The following is a 23,698-nucleotide window of genomic DNA, read 5'->3' on the forward strand; positions in this document are numbered from 1 at the left end:
GGAACCAGAGGCAGGCAGGATCAGCAGCCTGCAATATCCTTCTCACCCTTGCCAGCTGCCAATTCCCTGTGCCAGCAGCCTCCCTGGTAGTTGACGTGAGCTGGTACCTCCCTCTCCCGAGATGCCGGGGCAGGTGGCAAATGCTGCCCGCACACACTGCCTGCGCACTCCCAGCCCGGCTTTGGGGACGTGGTGGGGCGCTGGCAGGGGCAGAAAATTCCATCCCAACATGGGGACCTCCCCAGGAGCCAGTGTGCAGGGCTGGCCAAGGACACAGCCCCTCGCCCGTTCCACCACCTCGCTCCGCTGCCAGAGGCTTTAGGCTCCTAATGGCCGGAGGAGGCGGAAGGAAAAACATCCAGCAAACAATTGCAAAAGTCAAGTCTGAGCAAGAAGGAGGGCGTGAGCCGGGGGGGGGGGGGGGGCACCAGATCCGGTGGTATTCCTTGGAGACGGCAACAACAATGACAGGAATATTTGCTCATGCCTAGCTGAGCCCAAACTAGCCATGGGCTAAGGGCTTGGGACCTCGAGGAAACAGCCAGGGGCTTCTGCTGGCCCAAAGGAGAGCTGGGGCAGGACCCTGCACTCGCCTGGCACTGACGTCAGTGACATTTTTTGTCCTGTCACCTGTGCTGAGGATGAGGCCAAACGCAGCACACGGTTGCCAGCATGGTGAAGGGGACTGGGAAGCTCTGGCAGTGCCCAAGCACAGTGGGCTGGGACAGGGACAGTGGCTGGCTTGGGGGGGCCTTGTGAGATGAGGCTGTGGCTCAATCACTTGGGCTGCATAGGGGCACAAAGGGGGCCTTGGGGACAGAAGGGGTCTCTGCTGCCATCTGTCCTCTTTCTGAGGGTCAGCCCACCCTCAAGGGCTAGGAAGAGGTGCAGTCCTGACTCCTGAGGTCCTGCCTTTCACCTGATGCTCCTCTTGTGAGGTACACCCGCTCCCCCAGCACCCTCGGGTCATCGCGGCCACCTGCCAGCCGGGTCCTGGGGCCGCAGGGACCATCGGGATCCCCCTTCTCTCCCCCTGGCTGGGGTCACATTTTCCCCTGACCATCTCCTGCCCTCCTCGCCTCGCCCCTTTTCTGCCTGGGCTCTCACTGCCCAGCCCAGCCCAGCCCAGCCCGCAGCGCGGACCGGCACTGGGGATGCGACGGCAGTGGCTGACTCCCTGGCTCGCCTCCTGAGCGAGGAGAACCCATCGAGCCCAGACCAGCATCCCTAGACCCGGCCCCAGTCCCGGTCGGCGGGACGCCCCCGGGGGCGGCGGGGAAAGCCCTTCCCGGGGGCGGGGCGGTCGCTCAGCCCCTCCCCGCCCCGCCCCGCCGCCCGCAGCTTTCTACCCGCAGCGGAGCGGCCGTGCCGGAGAACGGGCATCGCTGCGGTACCGGGCGGAGCGCGGCAGCGGCTGGACGTGTGTGCCCGTGGGTCATGGACGGGCGGGCGGTGCTGATCCAAGCGCTGCTGGCGGCAGGTACGGACTGGTGTAGGGAGCGTCCCGCGTGTGGGTAACACGTCCCAGCGCCGTGCTCGAGCGGAGGGTCCCAAGCTTGTTGGGGGGGAATGGTCTTGAGCAATGCGGGTACGGCCGTTTCTGATCCCGGGTGCGGGCACACGGGAGGATTGGTCCGTGTCCCGCGTGGGGGGTGCCGGGCAGGGCGGTGTCAGCCCCCAGTTCTGACCGCTCTCTCCGCAGTGTGCTCGGCGGCGGCGGGCGGGCTGCGCCGGGACGAGCTGCACAACGAGGTGCTGCACAAGGGCGGCGGCGGGGTGCCCGTCCCAGCCACGGCCCCGCTGCTCGGCGGTAGCCCAGAGAAGGAGGGCGGCGGAGCGGCCTCGGGGGACGATTTCAACGAGCTGCCGAGAGGTACGGGCGGGATGAGGGGCCCCACGGTGGGGCCGGGGTCGCGGGACGGGCTGGGTGGGGGCAGCTGGAGCCGGAGAGGTTGCGGAGGTACCGGGCTAAGCTCGGCTCAGTCCTGCGGGTGCCCCGGCAGCAGTTCCGCTTCGGAGGGACTTGTAGCGGTGGGGGGAGCAGTCCCGAAGTACCGATCCCCGGCCGCAGCAGACCCGAGCGGGACTAGCCCGTACTGCACCAGCACGGAGCAGTGGCGCTCCTACCGGGGGTTGTCCGTGCTCCTGAAGTCCCTTGCAGGGCGGATTCCAGGGGGTCCGGGGTCTCAACTGTTTGGCCGGGAGGAGACAGAGCCCTCGTGGCGGGATTGCCGTGCCCGGGGACCCGCGCTGCCCGCCCGGTGGTGGCCGCGGCGCGGGGACCGCCGTGAGTCACCGCCACCCACGCGCGGCTGCTCCTCATTCCGCGGCTGGGCTCGTCAGCCGCCGGCCCCGCCACGGGGGCGTGGGGGCGCTGGGGCTCCCGGGCTGGCACCAGAGAGTGTCCCGGGGTCTCTCGTGGGGGTTGGACGGGGAGCCGTGGCAGGCTGAGAGGGTGACATGTCCCTGTGCCTCGCACACGCGGCGTGCCGAGGGCAGTACCTGGCACCGGCAGCGTGCTTTGCTCCGTACATCTCACCCTCCCATTTTTCCGTGTTTTCTTTTGCTTTCTGGCTGTGCTAGCAAGCTGTGACAAAAAGCTGGCAAGACCGGGCCGAGCCGCTCGCACCGGGGGGACTCGGCCCTTGGGAAATGCAGCAGTTTGTGTCGGCTGGCTGTGGCTCGGAGATACCCCTCAGGGCAAGGGAGGCAGGGGACCGAGCTGCGGTCAGCCTCATCAGGGGGCTTCTCCAAGCCGCAGAGTTTCCTGGAGTATCGGTTTTCTCCAGGCACAGCGTGAATGATGTCGAAATAACTTTGCTAGGTGTGCAACTGGTGTGTGCCAGCACGAGAGGCGCTGGCTCTGTCGGGAAGTGGCTGAGAAAGAATTGGGCAGGTTAAAACTTGCCAGGTTGGACTCTGCTGTGCTCTCCTCCCCGAGCAGCCCAGGGCTTAATTCATCGGGGTTACTCAGCGCCGTAGCTTGGGGGAGAGCTAAAAAATCTCCCTTGGAGCAGTGAGTGCTCTCCAATACCTCAGCACCGAGTGAAATCAAGCTGGCAGCTGATTTTTTTTTTTGGTATCTGCACACCTTAAAAATTATATCAATACCGTTGCTAGTGTTGGGCTGTGTCTGGGTGAGGAGCTTGATGCTCTGATTTCCGCCAACCCAGCAGGGGGCTGGCCTGGCACGAAAAGGCTCTGGTTACTGCACCGCAATTAAAATACCCCCTTGTAATTCATGGAAATGATACCCTCGCCATCTCCGTGGCGCTGCAAAACCAAAACTTAAAGCAGGCTTGCTCTTTTAATCCTGCCCTGGGGTGAGTAAGGCATCCTTGTGCCCACGGGAAGGAGAATCCATCAGAGCCATGAATAGGGTCTTAGAAAAGCCTGTGCTTGGGAAATAAAGGCCAGATAAAGGGGCAATTAGCAATGTTCTGTATTCAGTGGAAACTGGTGCATATAATAGCAGCATTTGAAATGTATAAAGCTCTGTTCCCCCTGCCTGACTCCCCTCTTTCCTTGAGAATTGTTCTTGTGAATTGGAAAGGCCATGATATTTGTGAGGAGCTGGAAAAAAAAATACCACCACCACCCCCCCCCCATCCCGGGCTCGGGGGCAGCTCCCAGCACAAAGGGCTGTGGGAGCCAGGGCTGAGCAGTTGTGGCAGCCCTGGGATGTGGCTTTGCTTTCTCTTTGGTTGGCACGTGGAGCTGATCTGACTGCTGTTCTCTCCTTCCCAATTGTTTTTCAGTTGCCTTCCTGTCAAAGCCTCAAGGCCTTGTTACTCCCAAGAAAAAAGGGAACGGCAATAAAAGAAGAAAAGGCAAAGGTCTGGGGAAGAAGAGAGACCCGTGCCTGCGGAAGTACAAGGATTTCTGTATTCACGGCGAGTGCAAGTACATCCGAGAGCTGGGGGCTCCCTCTTGCATGTGAGTTGCTGGTGTGTGCTTGTGCGGGGGGAGCCTTAGTCATGGTTCTTTCAATTCTCTAGGCAGGGCAGAGGAAAAGCAGAGATATTTTTAGTGCACGTTCCCTACCCATGCAGGGACAGCTCTGACTTGGCCTCTTCCTTGTACTTCTTGAGAAGAGTCCACCCCTCCCCCAAAACCTTTCACAGCCTTAGAGCCAGGGTTCTCTGCCAGCACGCTGAGCTCTGGCCGAGCTGGGGTCTGCAGAATGGTGTGTAGGGCTGGGGTCTGGCAGCTGAGGGCTTCTCCAAGTCTGGTGTGGGAAACCTCATCCTGACCCTGTGTAAGAGATCTCTCAAGGGAAACTTCAAGATCAAATGAACCATCATGACCCCCACCTGTACTAGTGGATTGTGACACTCTGTCACTGTAAATCCCCCACTCTGAGATCTCGGGGCACCTGCACGTGGGAGGAGCATCTCTGCCATGCCTGTACCTTTGGGTACAGGCTGCCAAAGCCATGTCCAAGCTGTCCCTTGGCCTGATAAGAGACAGGGCTGTGTACCCCTTCTTGCCCGCCCCCTTGGGTGCAGAGCAAGCAGGAAGATGAGGCAAGTGGAGAAGAAAGTGTTTGCCTGCTGCTGGGGCACCTGGATACAGCAGTGCTGCTGTGGGAAGTACCCCGGGGTGCATATTTGATCCCCGCTGACGTGGGCAGGACTTGAGCTGGCAGATATGTAAGAGGCTTTGTTCTTCACTATCAATCCTCTGAGCCACCCAGCCTTGAGCCCAGGGAAGATAATAGCTCCTTGGCTTATGGTGCCCACAGGATCTGCAATCTGCAGGGATCAAGCTCTACAGAGCTCCTCTAACTCCCTAGTTTCTCCCTGTTGAAGCTGTCATGAAGGTGGAGCCTTGTATGGGGGCTCAGAACTGCCAGTGAGGGAACATCTTTGCAGACTCGGTTTGGGTTGGTGACCCAGCACAATGTGGGTTGCAACACCCCTGTGTAGGTGTCTTCTGCTCAGATTCCTGGGGCTGGGAGAGAACCTGGGACACAGGCAAGCAGCAGGGATTTGGGGGCTGGCTGCATCTCTTCAGCATGGTGGTCCATCCCTGGGTGGCATGTTTCAGAGCTTGTAGCAACAGTGGCCAGCTACCCCAGTCTTCTCTGATGAAAGAGTCCTTATGTTGACTGGTGTCACTCAGTTGTGGGTGCTCTGAGGTGCTCTGCCTGTCACAGGTTTTCCTGAAGTGTTGCTTCCTGGGGCACAGGGTGGAATGAGGATGCTGCTGGGCTGGATCCTGCACCTTTGCCTTATGCCCAGCCTTGCTGCTGGGCCTGGAAGGTGATGCTGGCATGTGGCATTGTGAGCCCAGGAGGAGGGCTGGGCTGAGTCTGTCTTGGAGATCAGCCTGAGGTGCTGGATATAGAGGGATATATATATCTGGCTGCATCAGCGTGATGTGGCTCAGGGAGGGCTGGAAACCTCCCAGCCTGTGTGGGGTATTATTTCTGTTACATGAGCAACCTCCCAAGTCAAGTCTCTAGGGATGGGACACCTCTGAACTGGCAGGGTGTGCAGGGACATCCGGCTCCATGGGAAATGCTGGGCCAGCTGCCTCATTGCCCCCTTCTCACTTCCAGAGGAGGTTTGGAAGGGAGTGTCTGCCTCGGGATGACTGGGAAGAGCACAGACCCCAGTACCTTCTACTGGGGGAGAGCTCCACCTTTCTTGCCTTCACTAGATGCAGGAGAAGCTAAATTTACCAGTACAACAGAGATGATGGTGATATCACACCTCCCAGCTCAGCAGTGTGGGGTATGAGTGGAACAGGCAGGGCGCTGGTTAAGGCTGAACACAGAGCTATCGCCTTCCCATGAGGTGTGGGACCCACCAAGGCCTCCTGTCATTGCTCACCACTGACCTTTACGAGTTTCCTTCTTGCCCAGATGCCAGCCAGGCTATCATGGAGAGCGCTGCCACGGCCTCTTGCTGCCGGTGGAGCACCCGCCCAGCGCGTACGACCACACCACAGCCCTGGCCGTCGTTGCTGTTGTCCTGTCTTCCCTGTGTCTCGTCATCATCGCAGCCCTGCTGATGCTCAGGTGAGTAGGATGGCACTGAGCTCTCACATCTGTGTCCCTGGGAAGATTGTGTGCAAAAGGAGGGTGACAGGGGCTTCTCCATGCCCTGAGCATCCCTTTGCTTGGCCTCGCAGGTGTCACAAGAGGGGTGGCTACGATGTAGAAAACGAAGAGAAAATCAAGCTGGGCATCACTGTGAATCACTGAGGATGCCAGGTGCTGGCGAGGTGAGCCCCTGGCTGGGCATGGGGCAGAAGTAGGGCTGGTGGATGTCTGGGGGCTCTGCTGTGTGTGCTGGCTGGGACTGCTATGTGGATCCTGTGCCAGAGCTAGGCAGGAGCTGAAGGCAGCCTAAGTCTGGAGAAGCAGCTGGCCTAGAGTCTGGGCTGCCCTGTGTGTGCTTCAGTCTTTTTTCCCATTCCTGCTGAAATCCCTGTCCCGTGGCACCCCTGTCGTTCCTACATCCTTCTTTCTAACCCCAAGTCCCTGCTCTGTGCTGGTGTTCCATGTTTTGGGGATGTTTGGTAGTAGGCTGCTTCTGTTTTGTTTAGTTTTTTTTTTTCCCTGCTCATTCTGCTCCCTCTCTGACCCTCTGAGTCACTTCCCCTCCTTAGATATTGCCTCTATTTATATACACGTGTAAAAAACCCCTTTCCTTTTCATTCCCACTCTTCTTATTACTTGCACCAAAGCAGTGCCTGTCAGCTGGGCAGGGGCATCTTGCTGCCAGCCCATGCCATGTTCCTCTGACCGGGTTGGGGTGTGTACTCTGCCCCTGGGGTGGCTGGAGGGCCGGGTGCTGAATATCTGTGAAGCTTCCTCTGATCTGATCTAAATCCTGACGTTAGATGTGGTCATACATATTACAGCTACTTCTCTTCTTAAAAAAAAAAGTCATTGTTCTTTGTGAGGATGAAGTAATGCCTTTGGAGAATTTCGGTCACACTCATCACAGTGTTGGGGGTGGGAATTTGAGCTGCTCATAGGAGCTGAACTTTCAGAAAGGAGACTTGGCACAAGGCTTTCCTCACTGTCCCCTTTACCCTGGGGATTAATGGGGTGGATGAGTCTAGTGGAAAAAGCGCTGTGGTCCCCGGAAAGGGAAGCACTGGGAACCTTGGCTCCCATCCTCCCGGGTCCTGCCCCGAGGGGCGGCGAGTGGCTGCTGGCCTTGGGTGACCACGAGGGTTCTCCCGCCGGGCTGGGTGGGTCGGCACCTCCATCCCACCGCGCAGGGAGTGCAGAGCAGCCCAGGATCGCGATGTGAGCTCTCCCGCCTCTCTCTTGCAGGGGTCGGCACTAATGCACTTCTACCTCCTGGAAGAGGCGAGACCGCGGCGCCAGCGGCACGGGGCTGCGGCACGCTGGGGGCTCGCTGGAGCACCAGGACGGCACCGGCGGGGCTGCTCGGGCAGCGGTGGCACTGCGGCAGCTCCGTGGCCATCTCCGGGACGGAACGGGCTCGGGAGCGGTGCTGGCCGGGGGCACAGGGGCTCTCCGTCCACTGCAGTGTGTGCCGAGGAACAAGCTGTGAAAAGGGAGGAGACCGGGCTCGGGGCTTCCTTCGCCGCAGGAGGGGGGGGAGGGTAACTGCTATTTAACAAGATATTTTTCATTTTAAATTATATATTTATTTTAGATAAACTGTACATAGTATTTATATTTATTGTAGGTCTGGCCCTGCATCCTTCATGTACGTCAAGATGACAGGGTCAGACCTCCCTTATTTTTTAAGTGCAATGTAATATTCTAATAAATAACACTTTGTAACAAACACTTGGGTTGTTAATTTAATCGTGGAGGTTGGAAGGAGTCAGAATTCTGCATTCAGAACCAATTCCATGCTGGTGAGGACAACAGCAGCAGAAATCCTGAATATGTGGTCAGGGCTCCTGGATTAGCCTGTGCTGTCCTTGGGGAGCAGTGTGGTGTGAGGTGCTGGGGGCAGGATCCATTCCATCTTGGCCCCATGTAGATTATTTTGGATATTTTCTTCATCTTTGCATCCCTCCCACAGCACTAGCTGGCAATATTTGTTTCTGATACCTTTGTCTAGCATGGCCAAAGCCACTCTGGCCACTGATCTATTCAAAGGGGAATGGTCCCTGGTTTTAAGCCAGCTTTTGGCATTTAGACACTGGCACAGGTTGCCTGGAGAAGCTGTGGCTGCCCCATACCTGTAAATAGTCAATGAATATTGACTGAATGTGGCTTTGAGCAACCTGGTCCACTGGAAGGTGGACTGGATTATCCTTCTGACCAAATAATCTTCTGATAGTTCTGGGATTTGGCAAAAAAAAAATAAAAATCCAGAGGTGGGCTTATACCTCTCTTGAAAAGAATCCCAGGTCTTGGGGTGATGGCAGGTTCCCAGAGCTGAGGCAATTCCAGCAAGCAGCACTTTATACACTGGGTCAGGAATGATTCCTTACTTTGCAGTAAAAATAACCTCCAAGCCAGTTCTCTCCTCTTCCCTGGGGTGAAGTGAGAGTGGGGGAGTTGCTGGCTCTGCTAAACAGCCTGAAGGCAGAAAGAAACCACCAGGATAGGATCTTGGGCTGCATCCAAAGGAGCAGGGCCAGTAGGTCAAAGGTGATTCTTCCCCTCTATCATGTACAGTTCTGGTGGCACCAACATAAGAAAAATATGGAACTGCTCAAGCAAATCCAGAGGAAGCCACAGAGTTGGTAAGATGAGTCAAAGATCTTTCCTGTGAAGACAGACTGAGAGAGCTGGGGCTGTTCTGGTAGAGGAAAAAAGTTTAAGTGGGGAACTTATGGCAACCTTTCAGTGTCTCAAGGGCCCTCCAAGGAAGCCACAGAGGGACTCTTCACCAGGAACTGTAGTGATAGGACAAGGAGTAATAGGCAAAATTGAAAGAAGGAAAAATTAGGTTAGATAAATGAAAGAGAGTCTTTATTTTGAGGGTGGTAAGGGATGAGAACAGGTTGCTCAGAGAAGCTATGGCTGCCCCATCCCTGGGAATGTCTTAGACAAAGTTGGATGGGGCTTGGAGCAACCTGGGATAGGAGAAAGTGTCCCTGCCCAGCGCGACTTGGGACGAGATGATCTTTGAGGTCCTTTCCAGTTCCTTAACATTTTAATGATTCCCAGCTAAGGCAGGGATGGTTCTCGTCCCTCTGGCCACTCTGGGCCTTCACCAGCCCCGCACGGGCCGGGGACGCCCAGGCGGGGCCGGCCCGGCCCGGAGGTCTCGGGTCCACAGCCCCACCGGGCCCGACAAAGGCACCGCGGGGCGCGGCCTGGTGCGAAGAGCCCTCACGGGGCACCGGGCCACAGCCGGCCTTGGCCTGGTCGGTGCCGGTCCCACAGCGGCCCCCGGCCCGGTCCGTGCCGGTGCCTCTCCCGATCCCACAGCGCGTCCTGCCCGCGGGTGGGGCCCTGACTGCCCCCGCCCCTCTGCGCATGCGCCGTGCGCGGACAAGATGGCGGCGCCCGTGGATCTGGAGCTCAAGAAGGTAGGAGACCCCCGCCCGTGTTTTCCTCTTTCATGTCTGCTCCCTTCTTGTGCCCCACCCTTTCACTGTGTGTCCTGTCCACCGTGTGTCCCCCTCCGTGTCCCGGCGGCGCCGGCCGATCCCCTCGTGCCCGCAGCCCCGGGGCCGTTGTGCCCCCGCCGCTCCTCACCCCGGTGCTCTCCCCTGGCCAGGCGTTCTCGGAGCTGCAGGCCAAGGTGATGGACACGCAGCAGAAGGTGAAACTGGCCGACCTGCAGATCGAACAGCTCACCAAGACCAAGAAGCACGCGCACCTCACCGACACGGAGGTGATGATGCTGGTGGACGAGACCCGCATGTACGAGGGCGTGGGGCGGATGTGAGTATCGCCGGAGCGGGGACACCCCGGCTCTGTGCACCGGGAGAGGGGCCCCTCAGTTCAGTGAGGGGCTGGAGCGTGTCCAGAGAAGGATAATGCCGCTGGGGAAGGGTCTAGAGCACAAGGACTGGCTGAAGGAACTGTGGGGGGCTCAGCCTGGAGAAAGGGGCTTGAGGGGAGCTTTCTTACTTTCTTCAATTTCCTGACTGGAGAGTGGAGCTAAGTGGTTGTCAGGCTCTTCTCCCAGATAGCAAATGATACGAGGACATAGTGTTAAACTGCACTAGTGGAGGTTTAGGTAGGCCATTAGGAAGAGTTTCTTCACAGAAAGGGCGATTAAACATTGGAAGGGGCTGCCCAGGGAGGTGGTGAAGTCAGTGTCCCTGGAGTTGTTTAAGGAAAGACTGGATATGCACTTAATGCCATGATCTAGTTGACAAGGTGTTGTTGGATCATAAGTTGCACTCGGTGACCTCAGAGGTGTTTTACAACCTGATTGATTCTGTGATTCTGGGACCCCCAGCCTGAAGCCACTAGGCTGCTGCCCTGGGCCGGAGGCTCTCCCCTTCACAAAGAGCACGTCAGCTTTCTGTTAGCACATTCACTTGTTTCCTTTTTCTCATTGTCTTTCATTTTTAATTCCAGCAGTCTGCCTGTGAATGCAGTGATGCTTACTCCTTTGCCTCTTGGGGTTAGGTACTGCCTGCCTCAAAGAAGGGCTCTTACAAATTACATTGGCTTTGTGTGGTTTTGCTTGCTGGCTGAGCTCCTGGCCTCGATGCTGTCCTCTGGCACCTCTGGGGAGTTTGTAATTTCAGCTAGCAGAGCAGTACTCTAATGCCAAATGGCATTTTTGAGAAGGCCCTTCCAGATCTGCCTGGCATCAGTCATTTCCAGTGTAGTTTATGTCAAACTCCATGAAAACGCCCTGTGCATAGTTCCTGTGCTCAGGACTTTGCTGGCACAGATGTTTTACAGAAATGTCCTTTGCAGTGTTATGCCAAGGAATGTCACTGTTTGGATTATTTTTCAAACCCTTGGAAGTGAACATAAAGCTCGTATGGGTAGTTCCAGTGCACTCTTAAAGATGTGCTTCTGTGTGTTGGGTGGCTGCCGAAAGAAACACCTTAAACCAGATCAAGGTGCTCTGATTAATTTCTGAAAGGCACTTTGGTGGGATTTCAGCAGCCTCTGATAGAAGACCCTATGAAGTGGTCTTATACAGAGAGGTTTCCCCACATAAAGTGGTTTCAAATCTGAAACATGTGCTTGCTTGGCAAATATCACATTAGATTTCTGCGTTTCTGATTTGAGAAATAGGGTTTTGTCTCATGTGAGTTGGGTAACAGTGGTGACTGCCCAACTCGGGATGTGGTTTGTGAAATGCTGGATCTGCTCTGACTGCTGCCAGAAGGGATGATTGTATCGACCTCTTCCCCACTCTGTTTACACCACCTTCTTCATGTCAAAGTGGGTGATCACAGGACTGAGCAGTGAGCCAGGTCAGACTTCAAGTGCCCTCATCCATCAGCCCACACAATCTCCAGACTGAGTTGTAGGGAGGTGGCAGGACTAGGAAGCCAGGAATGGTGTGTACGTTGCATTTTGCTGAGAGTTTTCAGGGGAGTTGTACCCAGGCTAATAGAGCTGTTCAAAGTGGCAGGGTTCCTGCTAAATAAACTTTTTCAAGTAGGTGCATTAAATTTTGGGTTTGGAGGGAATGCTGGTGACATCAAAAAGAGACAGATTTTGGTCTTGTAAGAGGTGACTGATTGACCTGGGCAGGCAGGCTATAGATGTAGCAAACACTTGTGTTTGGAGTAGTCATGAGAGGTCTCAAAAGGCTTTTTTTCTTCTGTTTGGGTTTGTCACAGAGCAGACTGATGAAGAGTAAAAGATAATTCTGGAGTCAAGATGATTTTCTAAATATTTTTCAAAATTTGAAAGTCCAGAGTGCCTTTGGACTGGGGAAATCCCTCAAGGAAATTTAGAAATGGGAGAGTTTTGGTCTTTATTGTTAAATGATCGTGCCTGTGAATCAGACGTGGGAAGCAGATGTCATGTCATTGCTGTCTGAAGTGCATTGTCCTGCTTTCTGCTTCTGCCTCCTCCTTAGGAGTGAGTAAGACACCTTCTTGATGTGTTAAACCAATTACCCTTGCTGTGTACAGGAGCCCCAGGCTTCTGGGGAGTACTGTCTTCCTTCCCTTTCCATGACCAGACAGGTGTGAGGCAGCTCTGGCCCCTCGGGGATGGCAGAGGCGCCAGCAGGAAAATATTTGCATTGTGATATTGTTTAAAAACTGAACTCTTCTTGGGCTTTGCTGTATAAGTCGCTGTGCAAATACAGATTAAGAGAGTGCTCTTCTTCTGAATGCTACTCATTCATTCTTTTTTTTTTTTCCCCTTTTTTTTCGCTGCCTGAGCTTGACAGGATGTTTCTGTGAGCCCGTCTGTCCTGGCTTTGGGGCTGATGCTACCCTGCCAATTGGCAGTGATACTCTGGTGTGATTTGTGTCACTTCCTGGTGCAGAGAGCTTGCATCAAGTACATGAGGAACTTCCCGGAGCCCACTCCAACCCCTTTCAGAGAACTTATTGCTGAAATTTGGGTTTTGACAAAACAGGCTAAAGAAACACTTGAGCAGGAGTTAAAATCCAAGGGCAGTCTGGCATCTTGTGTTCCACTGGAGACCAAAGGTGGTGGTCACTGTGGTTCTTCTGGACATAGAAGCCATGTTCTGTGAAGTGGACTAGCAGATGTCCTGCATGGACATGAGTTTGGTCACCAAAGGCATATTTGTGCTGTCTGAATTTCATTTGAGTAGTCCAGTATGGAAACACTGGAGCTCTAAAGGGTTTCAGTTATCCAGGAATGATGGAGGTTTGCATCATTTAACTCTGATTATCAGGGTTCTTCTGCTTGAAGTAAGTTTTCTGCTTCTATTCCTGTGCTTAACTTTTTTTTTCTTTTTGTTTTTTTTTTTTTTAATTTCCTTTTATTTCCAAGCTAGCCCATCTAAGCTTCTACTTAAAATCTGACTTCTGATAGGGTTTCTGTGTTTTTCTGCCAGGTTGGGTGGATGGGCTGTATGCAAAGGGCTAGCACGTACCCTTCTGTAGGACAAGATGCTCCAGTTCTTCGTGGAATTTGAAGGCTTGAGGAGCTGTGGTGACGTGCTGCATCCTGGGAGGAAGCCTGCCTGGTTGGGTACTTCCTTTTGTGCTACTTGGAAAGCAGTTGTGTGGTTTTTATTTTCTGAACCCCTATCCTGAGTCTCCTTTCTTCCCCAGAAGGCTTTCCCTTTACTGCTGATGAATGTGAAAGTTTCATTTATTGTTCCTCAACTTTTTTTTTCTTTTTTTGGGGGGAAACATTACAGTTTGTGTAACATGCCGAGGCCTTACTTAGCACCACATGTGGGGCTCAATTAACTTTTGCTGAAGCTATTTTTGGTTTGACAGAAGAAATGTCAGTGCCACATAGTATGAGCTGATGAATTGCTGTGTACTGTACGTATCTGTGAGGCTGGGATCTCATCTGGGTTGTGGCATCTTGCCAAATACATTTCAGTTCTGTTACTTCATACTCTTTTGAAAGGCCTGTTACGTAGCTTGAGACAGCTACCACTGTGCTGGACTTCTGCTGAAGCTATTTGTGAACTGATATCATCGTGTTGCTTTGAGAACTATGCTGAAAGTTTACGCTTCAGAATTCTGTCTGAATATTTCAGACCTTTCCCTTTACATTCTTCTAGCCCATAACCTGGACAAGATCCTTATTTACAGAAGAAAAATGTCTGGCACTTGGTGTGGGGCACAGTGAGGAGAGTGCTGTAGTTTTTCATGCTGTGCCAAAATAGACAGTCAGTTTTGGTTTGATATTGCTTTATCATCAGTTTACTTGTACAGCTAATGGGAGAACACTTAAAAGAGAAAATATAAGTAAAAATCAAGCAAATACTGCAGCACAACTTTTGGCTCAAGATTTTCTGCAAGCATAATATATTATTGCAGCTGTCCCTATAAAACAACTTTGTGCCATTACAGTATTTTACGGGGCAGCTGTAATAACATGATTTTGAATTTTTAATTTTTTTTAAAAGAGTGGTTCAGATTTTTGGAGGCTGAACCATACACAGGTGAAACCTGAGAGAGAATTAAATGTTCTTGACGATTCCTTGGATTTAAATGCGTTCTTGCTTTTACTGCGATTCACGATTTTGATTGAAAATTAAATCAATGACTGCAAGCTCTCTCCTGACCCCCCAAAGGCAGCAGTCCCTGCTCACATCACTGGGTAAAGCTGCAGGAGCTGCATTTTCACCGTTGGTGTGCGTGTGAGGTGTTCGATTGTGCCGGCACAGAGCACGGCAGCTGCCCTGCGCTTCCCGCTCACATGTCAAAAATCTCACAAAGAGCTGAAGGACACCCAAGGCTTAACCTTGATGGTTCAGTTGCTAACTATAGGCTGGAGTGTGAAATCCGAGTGGCTTCTCCATGCCCTGGCTCTGTGGGGAGGGCTGGGTACGGGCTGGGTGCTGGAGCCCGGCTGCCGAGGAGCTGACAGGTGCTGACACCAGTCCCAGGGACCAGCACGTTGCTTTCTGGCCAATATGTGGTTTATAAACATTAAGTTCCTCCATGTAGCTATTGGAAAAGGGAGGATTTTTTTTTCCACAGTAAGTCTGGCATGTGGAGAAGTTCAGTCAGACACTGAGCTGTGGAGGAAACAAAATTTGTGTCCAGCTGCTTGAGCACTGTACATTGAACGAGCTGTTTGGAGCTGGTGCATGAGGAACCAAAGGCTACATAGGCATAAGCCAAAAGGTTTTCAATCACACAGTTGGTATTTATTTCAGGTTTTTCCTGATTTTGAACTACTCACTTTTGTGGCAGCCTGAACAATGATCTTCACATTAGGTGTGAGTGGGCATGTAAAAGTTTTCAAGATCTTTTTGGAGAGCTGTCATAGAAAGCAAAAATGAGAATGATGCATGTGGGGTGATGCAGTAGTTTTCTGTGCTGCTGCCTGTGAAGTAAGGGGCAGGAGTTGGTTATTGTCCCCTTCCTGGTTAATTAGGAGCATGAGAGGAGCAGAGCTGGTCCATGGACTTTGTGGTTGCTGCTGGCAGTAGAGAGATACTGGCAATCTGGACTCCTGGATTTGGTTCCAGCTCAGAAGGGGACCTTGTTCTCTTGGGCAGAGGCTCCTTTTCCAACAGACATCTGATTTCCAAACACATTCCTTCCCCACTGCCCTGCCTCCGCTTGGTTCTTGATCTTATTCCTGCTGCCCAGGGCTGCTCATTTGTAATCTCCTGATATCTTGGTCCAGTTATAGCTCTTTTGCCCTGCTGCTCTACATAATTTCTCCATGCAATACTGAAACATCAGAGAAGGAGAGATTTCCATGGCTTGTGTGCAAGATGTCTATCTGCCCCATTCTAGGAAACAGCTGCATTTCTTTAAAGAATCAGTTTTAGGCAGAGAACTTGGACACGTCTGATAAGTCAGTGTTTGTGAAATACATAAGCAGCATAAACAAGGGTCTTAAAATAAAAATAGTAGCTAATTTAAAGTAAAAATAGGTCTTTTACTTATCCCTACTGGAAATAAATCTGTTGGTTATAGTCCTCCACCTACTGCGTGGGTGTTGTGATAGAAGATTAGCAATACAGCTTTTCTTCTTGCTTGTCTCTCTTGCCTGGGGACATTTAACTCTTTGGGAACATTTTTCTATTGGGACTAGGACTATGACATTCACACAAGTCTGTTCCATGGTTTTCTTTATCCCTAACTTTTTCCCTACCTGTTAGCTGGACAACACAGAGGAAGGGAGCTACCTAAGTAAACTTGAGATGAAATCTAAACTGAGAAGAATAAGGGTCAGAAGGGAGACTGAGTGCTCCTGGAGGCTGCTCTTGTTGCTAGAAGAGGGAGTTTGGTGTGCTGTGAGCCAGAGGCAGTGTGCTCTCATGGAAATGCCAGAGCCTTCAGGAAACTCTCAGGGCAGCATTTGCAGGTTGGGCTCCTGTGGATTGAGGGCTGTAGTAAGGCACCTTGGCTTTGTCCCTGCCAAAGAGAGAGAAAAGCTGAGCTCTCTTGCAAATACAGCCCATCTCTTGCTTCAGTGGCTCAGAGTTCTCTTTGGATATATGCTAGACAAGTATTAAATGTTCTGAGGAGCTTACATTGCTCCTGCTTTTGTGGCTTGCTGTGCCATATGAATTTGCAAAACCATTATGGAACATGACTGACTGATTTCTGAAGTTCTCCAAGAACTTTAAATGTCACTCTGGTGTTCTGAAACAGCAAGGAACTTCCATTTGTTTTAATACTTAGTGGATTTAAAATATAGTATTTTTAAACTTTTTTCCCCATTTCCTGAAGAAAATTTTGGAATCAAGGGTGAAAGTCTCTGGAGAAATACTGAATTCTAGGGCACTTCTTTCAGAATACAGGGCTCTTTGATTTAACACAGAGCAGCAGAGAAGGATGGCCAGGTCACTGGCCCAAAGAAGTACTGGGAGGGTCCCTGCTGTATTCCTGTCTTGCCTGGAGATGCCCTTCCAGGTGTGGAGTCAGTGGATATTCAGCCAGCAGGACAGAGTGTGACAGGGCACTCAGGGCCCACAGCTGTCAAATGGAGGTGCTCAGTCATTCTCTGAGCTGGGATGTGAATGTCAGCATAAGAGAGAAATTTTAGGTGGAACAGCCTTAAAACAAATGAGAAATCTAAGTCTGAACATCCTGGCCTTGTTACCTGCTAAAAGAAGGAGAGGTTCATTCATGACCCCCGTATTAAAACACTGCATTAAATATGAAGAAACCAGTCCCGCAGCATGAGAACTCTGTTTCACACAAGTCTAATTCAGAGATGCAAGAACCAAAGTGCTGCATCAAATCTTAAACCAAATGCAAGACAACTTCTGTCTTGAATTCTTACTTTGTTTTCTCGAAAGCTATTTGCTGAATTAATGGAATGTTTCAGCCAATTTAGGAAAAAAAAAAAAAAAAGAAGTTTATTCTTGCTGATTAGGACATAGTCGTGTGGTTGTTTTAGTGCTAGCTAATTTAACTCCAGAGTCCAGAAATATCTATCTATAAGTGTTATGCTTGAATTCTTTTAGCTCGGTTATCTTTGTGTCCACTGCTGTGAAGTTTTCTGTAGTGCTTTGATGCTTTGTTGTAGCAGGATTTGGGATGTGCAGAAGCCAAGACTGTGCTATTCATCCACAAGCTGGGTCTTCCTCCTCACTTTGCATTTCAAAGGTTTCCTCCCATGCAAGGCAGAATCCTTTTTTTTTTATTTATTTTTTTTTTTTTGTTTACCCCTCTTGCAACTGTGGATGGATTTGCTTTTCAAAAAAGATGGATCCTGATTTTGCCAGTTTTTCTGTACAGGTTCTTAGGGAGGGGCTGCTGCTGAAAAGGGCATAAGTTTGTCTGTCAGAGTATAGCAGTGTCTTCATGTCACTTCATTTGCTACTGCCAAGTTCACCTTTTTGATCACAGAATGTTTATCAATAAGAAAAAGAATTAAAATAGAAATGTTTTTAGGATTATTTACCAGGGTGCTTACACCAGCATTTGCTTATGTTTTCCTTGGTATATATCTATGTGGTGTTGTAGTTTTAATTTCTTTCTTTTTTATTAAGCATTCTTCCATAGGAATTTGTGGGGAATTCTTAAAAATAGAGCAGAATTTAGAAATGGATCTTGACTTCCTATTATTGGAAAAAATAATTTCTGTTTTCTATTTCTTGCAACTTTCAAATCTGGTACAACCCAGACTGCAAAAAATCTATTTGAGGTGCATATGTGGTTGGCATGTTGTAGTCATCCGAGTTCCCTTGGTTTAAATAAGCCACAGATCATCATTGCTACATACTAACAATTTATGTGAAAACAAAATTAGAAGACAAAACCTCTAAATCAGGAATATAGTGAGGAAGAACCACTCATGGGGATTTGAATTGCATGATCTGCTGTTGTTCTTGCAATGTTTTCCCACATGGATTTAATCTCAAATGTTATGAATTCCTCTATGATAGAGAGGAGGCATTTGCTTGCTTTTTTCTTTTAAATTCCATTTATGTCAATTGAGCCTTCAAAAAGAATGTATGATGCTCATTAAAAGCAGACCACAGTACTATTTTCTTATTTTGGATTGTGCTATATTTAATCCACGCTTTGAGGTATATTCCTGATGTCTTTTTTTAAAGAACCAAACATGAACAATGGTATAAATCTACCATCTAGTTAAGTGTCTGGCAATGCAGAAACTGCTGTTTGCAAGCTGTGTTACTATCTTGGCTTGGGGTAATGTAATATGCTGTAGCTATTGAGAGGTGCCCCCCAAAAAAGTGAAAACTCAATGTAAACATGGGCTGAAGTGCAGCCCAAACCCCTCCGTGGGACTGGGCGCGTCGAGCCAGCCCGTGCCCAGCTTTGAGGAAGCAAAGGGCGTGGAATTCTTTGTTCAAATCCTTTAGCTCCTTAGAGTAAATAGGTTTATGGCTTACAAATGTTCATCTGAGTAAAAGTTACCCTTGTTGGGGCCTACGTAAGACACGGTTTGGCCGACGTCCAGCTCTGCTAATCCCGGGCTCTGCGTGCTCCGGTGTGTCAGGCTGGCTTTGCACAACTTGTGCTGCCCACTGGGGATGTCTCCTGCCCAAACAGCTCCTGGTGCTCATCCACCTCTCCGAGAGCAGCAGTAAAATGTCGTGTGAGCTATAAACCGCTCCTCCTTGGAATGTATTCGTGTATGATCCTCCCAACATGAGCTGCAGGGTTTGTTTTGCTTTGAGGTATGTGGGGGGAATAGTTGGGGTCAGCTATATCGGGGTGACCCAGTGAGACGACTGACCACTAAAATAAATGCAAACATAGGAAAAACTTCAACTCATCTGTTCAAACTCCATCTGTTCTGAACCAGCTCCAGTTAAGGCATGTGATCTGTTAATGGGAAATTCAAAATCGTGCTGAAAAATGTGGAACCCTTAGACATGAAGGGGGGCAGCACAGGCTATAATTAGTGATGATTTTTCTTCTTTATTGTAGTTAATATTGCTTCATTGTCTTGTTTGGAACTGAGTAATTCATCTTAGGTGACTAAAACTGGAATTTGGAGAGGTATATTAACTGTGCCTGGTATGAATTGCATAAAGAATCATTTACAGGAGCACCAGCAAGTCCTGGAAGAGTAGAAGTGGACTATTGGGTGCTGGTAGTTCTGCACAGCTGGTTCTGGCTCAATCAAGCTAGATTGCTTGGGATCAGCTCCTTGGAAGCCTTTCTTCCATTGGCTTTGAACAGTACTTAAAATGCAGTAATCCCCAACTGAGTCTGCTCAAAGCTTGAGTAGCAGTGCAAGTTCAGAATTACAAAGTGTCTTTAAATAGAAAAATGCATGATTGGGCTTAGCCAAACTTTTCTCACAGAGTGGTCTAATGCAAGCACTTGGTTTCATTGAGCAGGACATTCCATGTAAACACTGCTGTGATATACCACAACATGTTAGGTTGTTTAGAGATCCAGTAAACATGTTAAAATAATGTTGCAGCTTTTCGCAAAGTTGTTTGTTTTCCTTTCAGTTTTTGTAGAGAGTTTCCCAAATGGAATGAGAACCATGTAGCTGAAGTTACAGTGACACTTTGTGTGAGCTGGGAGCCAGGTGAATGGACTTACAGATCTGCCATTCACCATTATCCTGGCAAAGTAACACTGGACATATGTACCTGTAAAATTGTGTCTGTCTGGAATTAGGCGGAGAGCTGCATACCCATCTTGGCAGGGGAGAAGCTGAGGCTTCTTCTGCTACCCTGATTCTTGCAGGGATCTACGTGGAGCCAAGTGGGAAGAGCTTCTTTGCAGGCTGTTTGTGAGGGGGCCCTGTGGCCTGTTGTGGGGCTCCTTCCCCCCGATTTGAATACTTGAACATCTTCCACAGGCAAGCCAGGCAGGAGAAACACTGGGACCACATTTCCTAACTCTGAGGGCAGAGGAGAGGCTGCTCATGCCCAGGACAGCTGCCTGCCACTGAAAGCTCCAGCTGTAAAGGCTGAAGTTAGTTGCAGTTGTAAGTAATTGAAAGTAGGGATTCTTCATGGAAAACCTGAACTATGAGCATCACTGTGACTCCACCTTTAATAACTTTAATGACATGTATGTCATAATGAAGAGTGGCATGTGCTGAACAAATATCTCCATAACCTCATTCATTAAGAGGCAAATCTTTCAGAATCTAATATTATGTCTCAAAGTTAACTAAACAGCACATTTTGGTGCAAACAGGCTGAGTTATGGAATTACTTACACTGGACGTTCATCACTTTGTGGGTGTGTGTGTGTGTGACACAAAGGAGCAGACAGATGATGAAGTGGGCAGCACTGCTGACCTGACAAGAGTCTGAAGGCCATTTGGGCCAGAGCATCAGAGAGTGCAATATAAACACTGATCAAATGAAAATTATAATAGAAAATTAGAAAGAGATCCCTTCCCTAGAAAGAAACTAGCAGTGAGCCTCGGAGAGTGTGTATAAACCACTTTCCCTGCCTTAGGGAAACAAAATTCCTGATGTGGAGCTAGCAAAGGGAGGAAAATAGAAACAAGTGGGAATATTTAGAGCGAGGTTTCTCTTTCAGTTCCCTTGTGCTCTATTTTTGTTCTCATATCGCACTTGAGAACCAGCAGTCACTGGGAGGCTGAGCATGTAGGTGCAGTCCGATTGGCAACCACTTGGCTCTGCTCCATGGAGCTGTTCTTGTTGGCAACCCAGGTTTGGCTGAACACTGCTGTCCTCGGGGACCCCCCCCTCCTCTGCAGCTTTCATTTCTAATTTTCTTTGGTTTATTTCGAGTTTTCACCATAATCTGTAGACACTGGAAAATTATTAGCAAGTCCTGTTCTATTTTTACTTGCCATTCTCTTTGAAATGGGTGGCCTGGTGAGATGGGGCAAACTTGTCTGTTCTGACCCAGATAGTTCTGGTGTTAATTTAACAGCAGTGGAAAAGTTCCTGTGTGAAGAGGTGATTGTTAGTAAGCTTTGTAATTGCTACTGTGGTGCTGAATGTGTTTCTGAATCACTGTTTCATGTTTGATAGTGTAGGTGTCATGTTTGACAGGTCTATGAGTGTGTGCTGCGATGCTTTGCTGAGAGCGGGCAAACATGGGGGAGCTCTCAAATCTGGGAGAAGACGTGGTTTGCTGCTTGTGTTCTGTCAATTATCAGTGCTAAACTCCATCCCAGTTCAGCACACAAACTCTGGGGGCTTGGAGCCTCCCATGACCTCCAGCAGAGCTGTGAAAGCAGCTCTTGGGTCAGTATTAGCTGTGTCACCTGCTGGGCTCCACACCACTGAGCAGAAAGGTTCTTCTCGGCTCAGTGACTCTCATATGGGGCCAGCTCTCAGCTGGTGGTGAACCTCCATTAACTTCATGTATTTGAAAGGCTTGTTTACAAATTTTCTCAGGGAAGAATTGTCATCAGAATGTACTGTGCTTCTTTCATGAGCTTGAAAATCTGTACATAAAATAGCTACATCTAACTGAAACCAGGTAGCAGAATGACACTGCTTTATTTCTCCAGCTTGGTGAGGAAAAAAACCTAAAAATCATCAAGTTGATATATTACTTAGGGTAATTGAAAAAATGAAATTTAGATTAAATTTAAATTCTGCTTTATTACAAGTGTCCTGCAGCATTTCCTTACCTAATGAGCAGAACAAACTTCTGCTTTTTCCATGTGCCATAAACCACATTATTTCCTTAGGTAAAAACTTTGGCCAAGATCTCCATATAATGTGTGTATCCAAACTAGACGCTAAAAATCTGATGCATTTTTTGAGTCCTGCTTGTGTTGGAAAGCGAAGGTAGGGATTTAAACAGTTAACTGTGGATGTGGATTCATATTGAACTATGTGATTTATAGTTCAGCTTTCAAAGACCTGGCCTTTGGCAGCTTCCAGGGTGGCACCTGTGCACCTGAGACTGAGAGCTCCGTGGTGTTGTGGCAGGGAACTCAACCAGGTGTCTTTCAGCAGCACTGGTGAAGACCTGCAGGATGCTGCTGCCCAAGTCAGGGACATCTGGTCTGCTTCTGAGCAAGTTTTTGAATGGACGCAGGTTCCAGCCCACTGTTTTATAGCAGGCAAAATCAGGGTGGTTGTATTTGTGCCCAGCTGCCTGCATAAGTCTCATCAGTGCTAATTTCAGCCGTCCAGTTTTAATTTGCTGTCGCATGTCTGCCAGAGCATTGCAGGAGGGTGGAAGGGAGGATATTTTCCCTGATGACTGCTGTTGACATTTGCAGAATAAAAGTGAAGTCAGCCAGTTGTTTGTTGGAGGTTTTGGTGCCTGTAGCAGTTCCGAGCCAGCCGGGATCGCCCAGTGCCTGTCACCCAGCAGGGACCTTCCCAGCTGCAGCATGGGGAAAATTGCTCAAGCTGTGTTGCTGTTCAACCTTGTTTTTTAGACTAGAGACGTCAGGGAAACCAAAATGATCAATCTTCCTGTACAATTTGGGGAAGCAAATGAGAAGGGATTGTATTCTTCTTTGCTGCCCCCACAAAAAAAGGAAATAATTCAGGAAACGTTCACATACACAGGCAGGCTCAGGGAAGCAGTGACGTGGGAAGGGACTGATGGCTTTGTGTACCGAAGGCATCTTGCAGCTTTGTGGTTTTCACTAAAGGCAGCTACTGCAGAAGCAAAGCAAAATTTGAGTTTACAGGAGTTGTGTGTGAAGGCTGATGCCTTTTATTCTGGTTTTGTATGCCTGAGGTAAGAGGATCAGAATGAGGTATTTGCTGGTAGTCCTGAAAAGTACCTTTTCTCTGGCTGGATCCAGGCTCTATATCTACCAGCACTGGAAGTAGCTTCCTTCCTAGAAGGGTGGTCTTGAACTTAATTTTCACAAATCACCTGTGTTGTTATTTCAGCAGTCTGCTGTATGCCAGGACCCCAAACCATCCCCAGTGTGTGCACGTGAATGGTGGGGACACCTCCCAGTGGGAAGGGGGGTTCAGGGGACAAAGAAGGTCTGAGTGAGCTGTGTTGGTTAGATCAGGAGCAGACAGAGAGCAAAGATGATGCCGACAATAAACATGAGCCAAGACAGGGGGAAAAAAAAGGAGAAAGATTTGAGAAAATTGCAGCATAAAAGATGTAGCGGAAGTTCCTGTGGAGAAGAGGAGGTGAAGCGGAACAGGGAAAGAAGTGGGAGGAGGAGGAGGCACTTCTGTGTGCAGTTAATAGCAACCCCAAAGAGAGTTTTAATTGGAAACCTATTATAATTATCCACGGTTTTCCTCCCATGCGTTTCAGGAATGCGTGTGGCAGGTAGTTTTCCTTTTGGCTGAGTTACTGATGCAGAGGGCATTGGGTTTGCAGCCAAGTGGCAGATCCGTGTTTGTGTTTACCAGGCACTAAACAAACATGTTAATAATGTCATTTGTCGTGGGAGATGACTCTGCAAACTGATTTCAGGTTTTTCTGTAGCAGACGGGGAATGCATTCGGATGCTGCCCTGTCTAAAGCTGCTCATTTTAACTGTTGAAGCATGAGCTGTTGTCACCTGGCAGGAAGACATTGACCCTAGTTGGTACTAGAGGAGACCTTGACCTCGTTGGTATGACCCATGGAGGCTCCTTTTAAATCCCCTGGGGGACTTTCTAAGTAGGGAAGGGGGTGAATCTGCAGCTTGTGCATTCTTTATGTCTGGAAGGATGAAAAACAACCATGGAGGGTTCCTAAAATTTGTTTGAACTTAGTTGTCCTTTACCTCGTTGTGGGATGCCAGTGCCACATGCTGGAGAGCAGCTTTGAATGCTGGTGCTCCTTCAGAGGC

At 49.9% G+C, this 23,698-nt stretch overlaps 2 protein-coding genes across 3 annotated transcripts in view; both read left to right on the forward strand.

Annotated features, from left to right (window-relative positions):
* Positions 1-1,390: 1,390 nt before the first annotated feature.
* HBEGF (heparin binding EGF like growth factor) lies at positions 1,391-7,643 on the forward strand. Its single transcript, XM_062502067.1, has 6 exons — positions 1,391-1,480; positions 1,703-1,873; positions 3,759-3,936; positions 5,870-6,025; positions 6,139-6,231; positions 7,295-7,643. The coding sequence occupies exons 1-5, from the start codon at positions 1,438-1,440 to the stop codon at positions 6,209-6,211; spliced, it is 621 nt and encodes a 206-aa protein (XP_062358051.1). The 5' UTR covers positions 1,391-1,437; the 3' UTR covers positions 6,212-6,231; positions 7,295-7,643.
* A 1,786-nt stretch (positions 7,644-9,429) lies between these two features.
* PFDN1 (prefoldin subunit 1) overlaps positions 9,430-23,698 on the forward strand; it is a 31,333-nt gene continuing 17,064 nt past the window's right edge. The window contains exons 1-2 of one of the 2 annotated variants that reach the window (XM_062502265.1): positions 9,430-9,483; positions 9,675-9,841. In XM_062502265.1, coding sequence (XP_062358249.1) covers positions 9,451-9,483; positions 9,675-9,841 — 200 coding nt within the window. In that variant the 5' untranslated portion in view covers positions 9,430-9,450. The remainder of the gene's footprint in view (positions 9,484-9,674; positions 9,842-23,698) is intronic. The other variant, XM_062502264.1, reaches the window with a different exon arrangement.

This window comes from Cinclus cinclus, chromosome 14 (assembly GCF_963662255.1).
Source record: "Cinclus cinclus chromosome 14, bCinCin1.1, whole genome shotgun sequence".
Lineage (NCBI taxonomy): Eukaryota > Metazoa > Chordata > Aves > Passeriformes > Cinclidae > Cinclus > Cinclus cinclus.

Excerpts from the sequence above, each read along its gene's own strand:
- HBEGF (XM_062502067.1), top strand. The coding sequence starts at position 1,438 with ATGGACGGGCGGGCGGTGCTGATCCAAGCGCTGCTGGCGGCAG. Across the intron at positions 1,481-1,702 it reads CCAAGCGCTGCTGGCGGCAG|TGTGCTCGGCGGCGGCGGGC; the intron begins GTACGGACTGGT and ends CTCTCTCCGCAG. Across the intron at positions 3,937-5,869 it reads CTGGGGGCTCCCTCTTGCAT|ATGCCAGCCAGGCTATCATG; the intron begins GTGAGTTGCTGG and ends CTTCTTGCCCAG.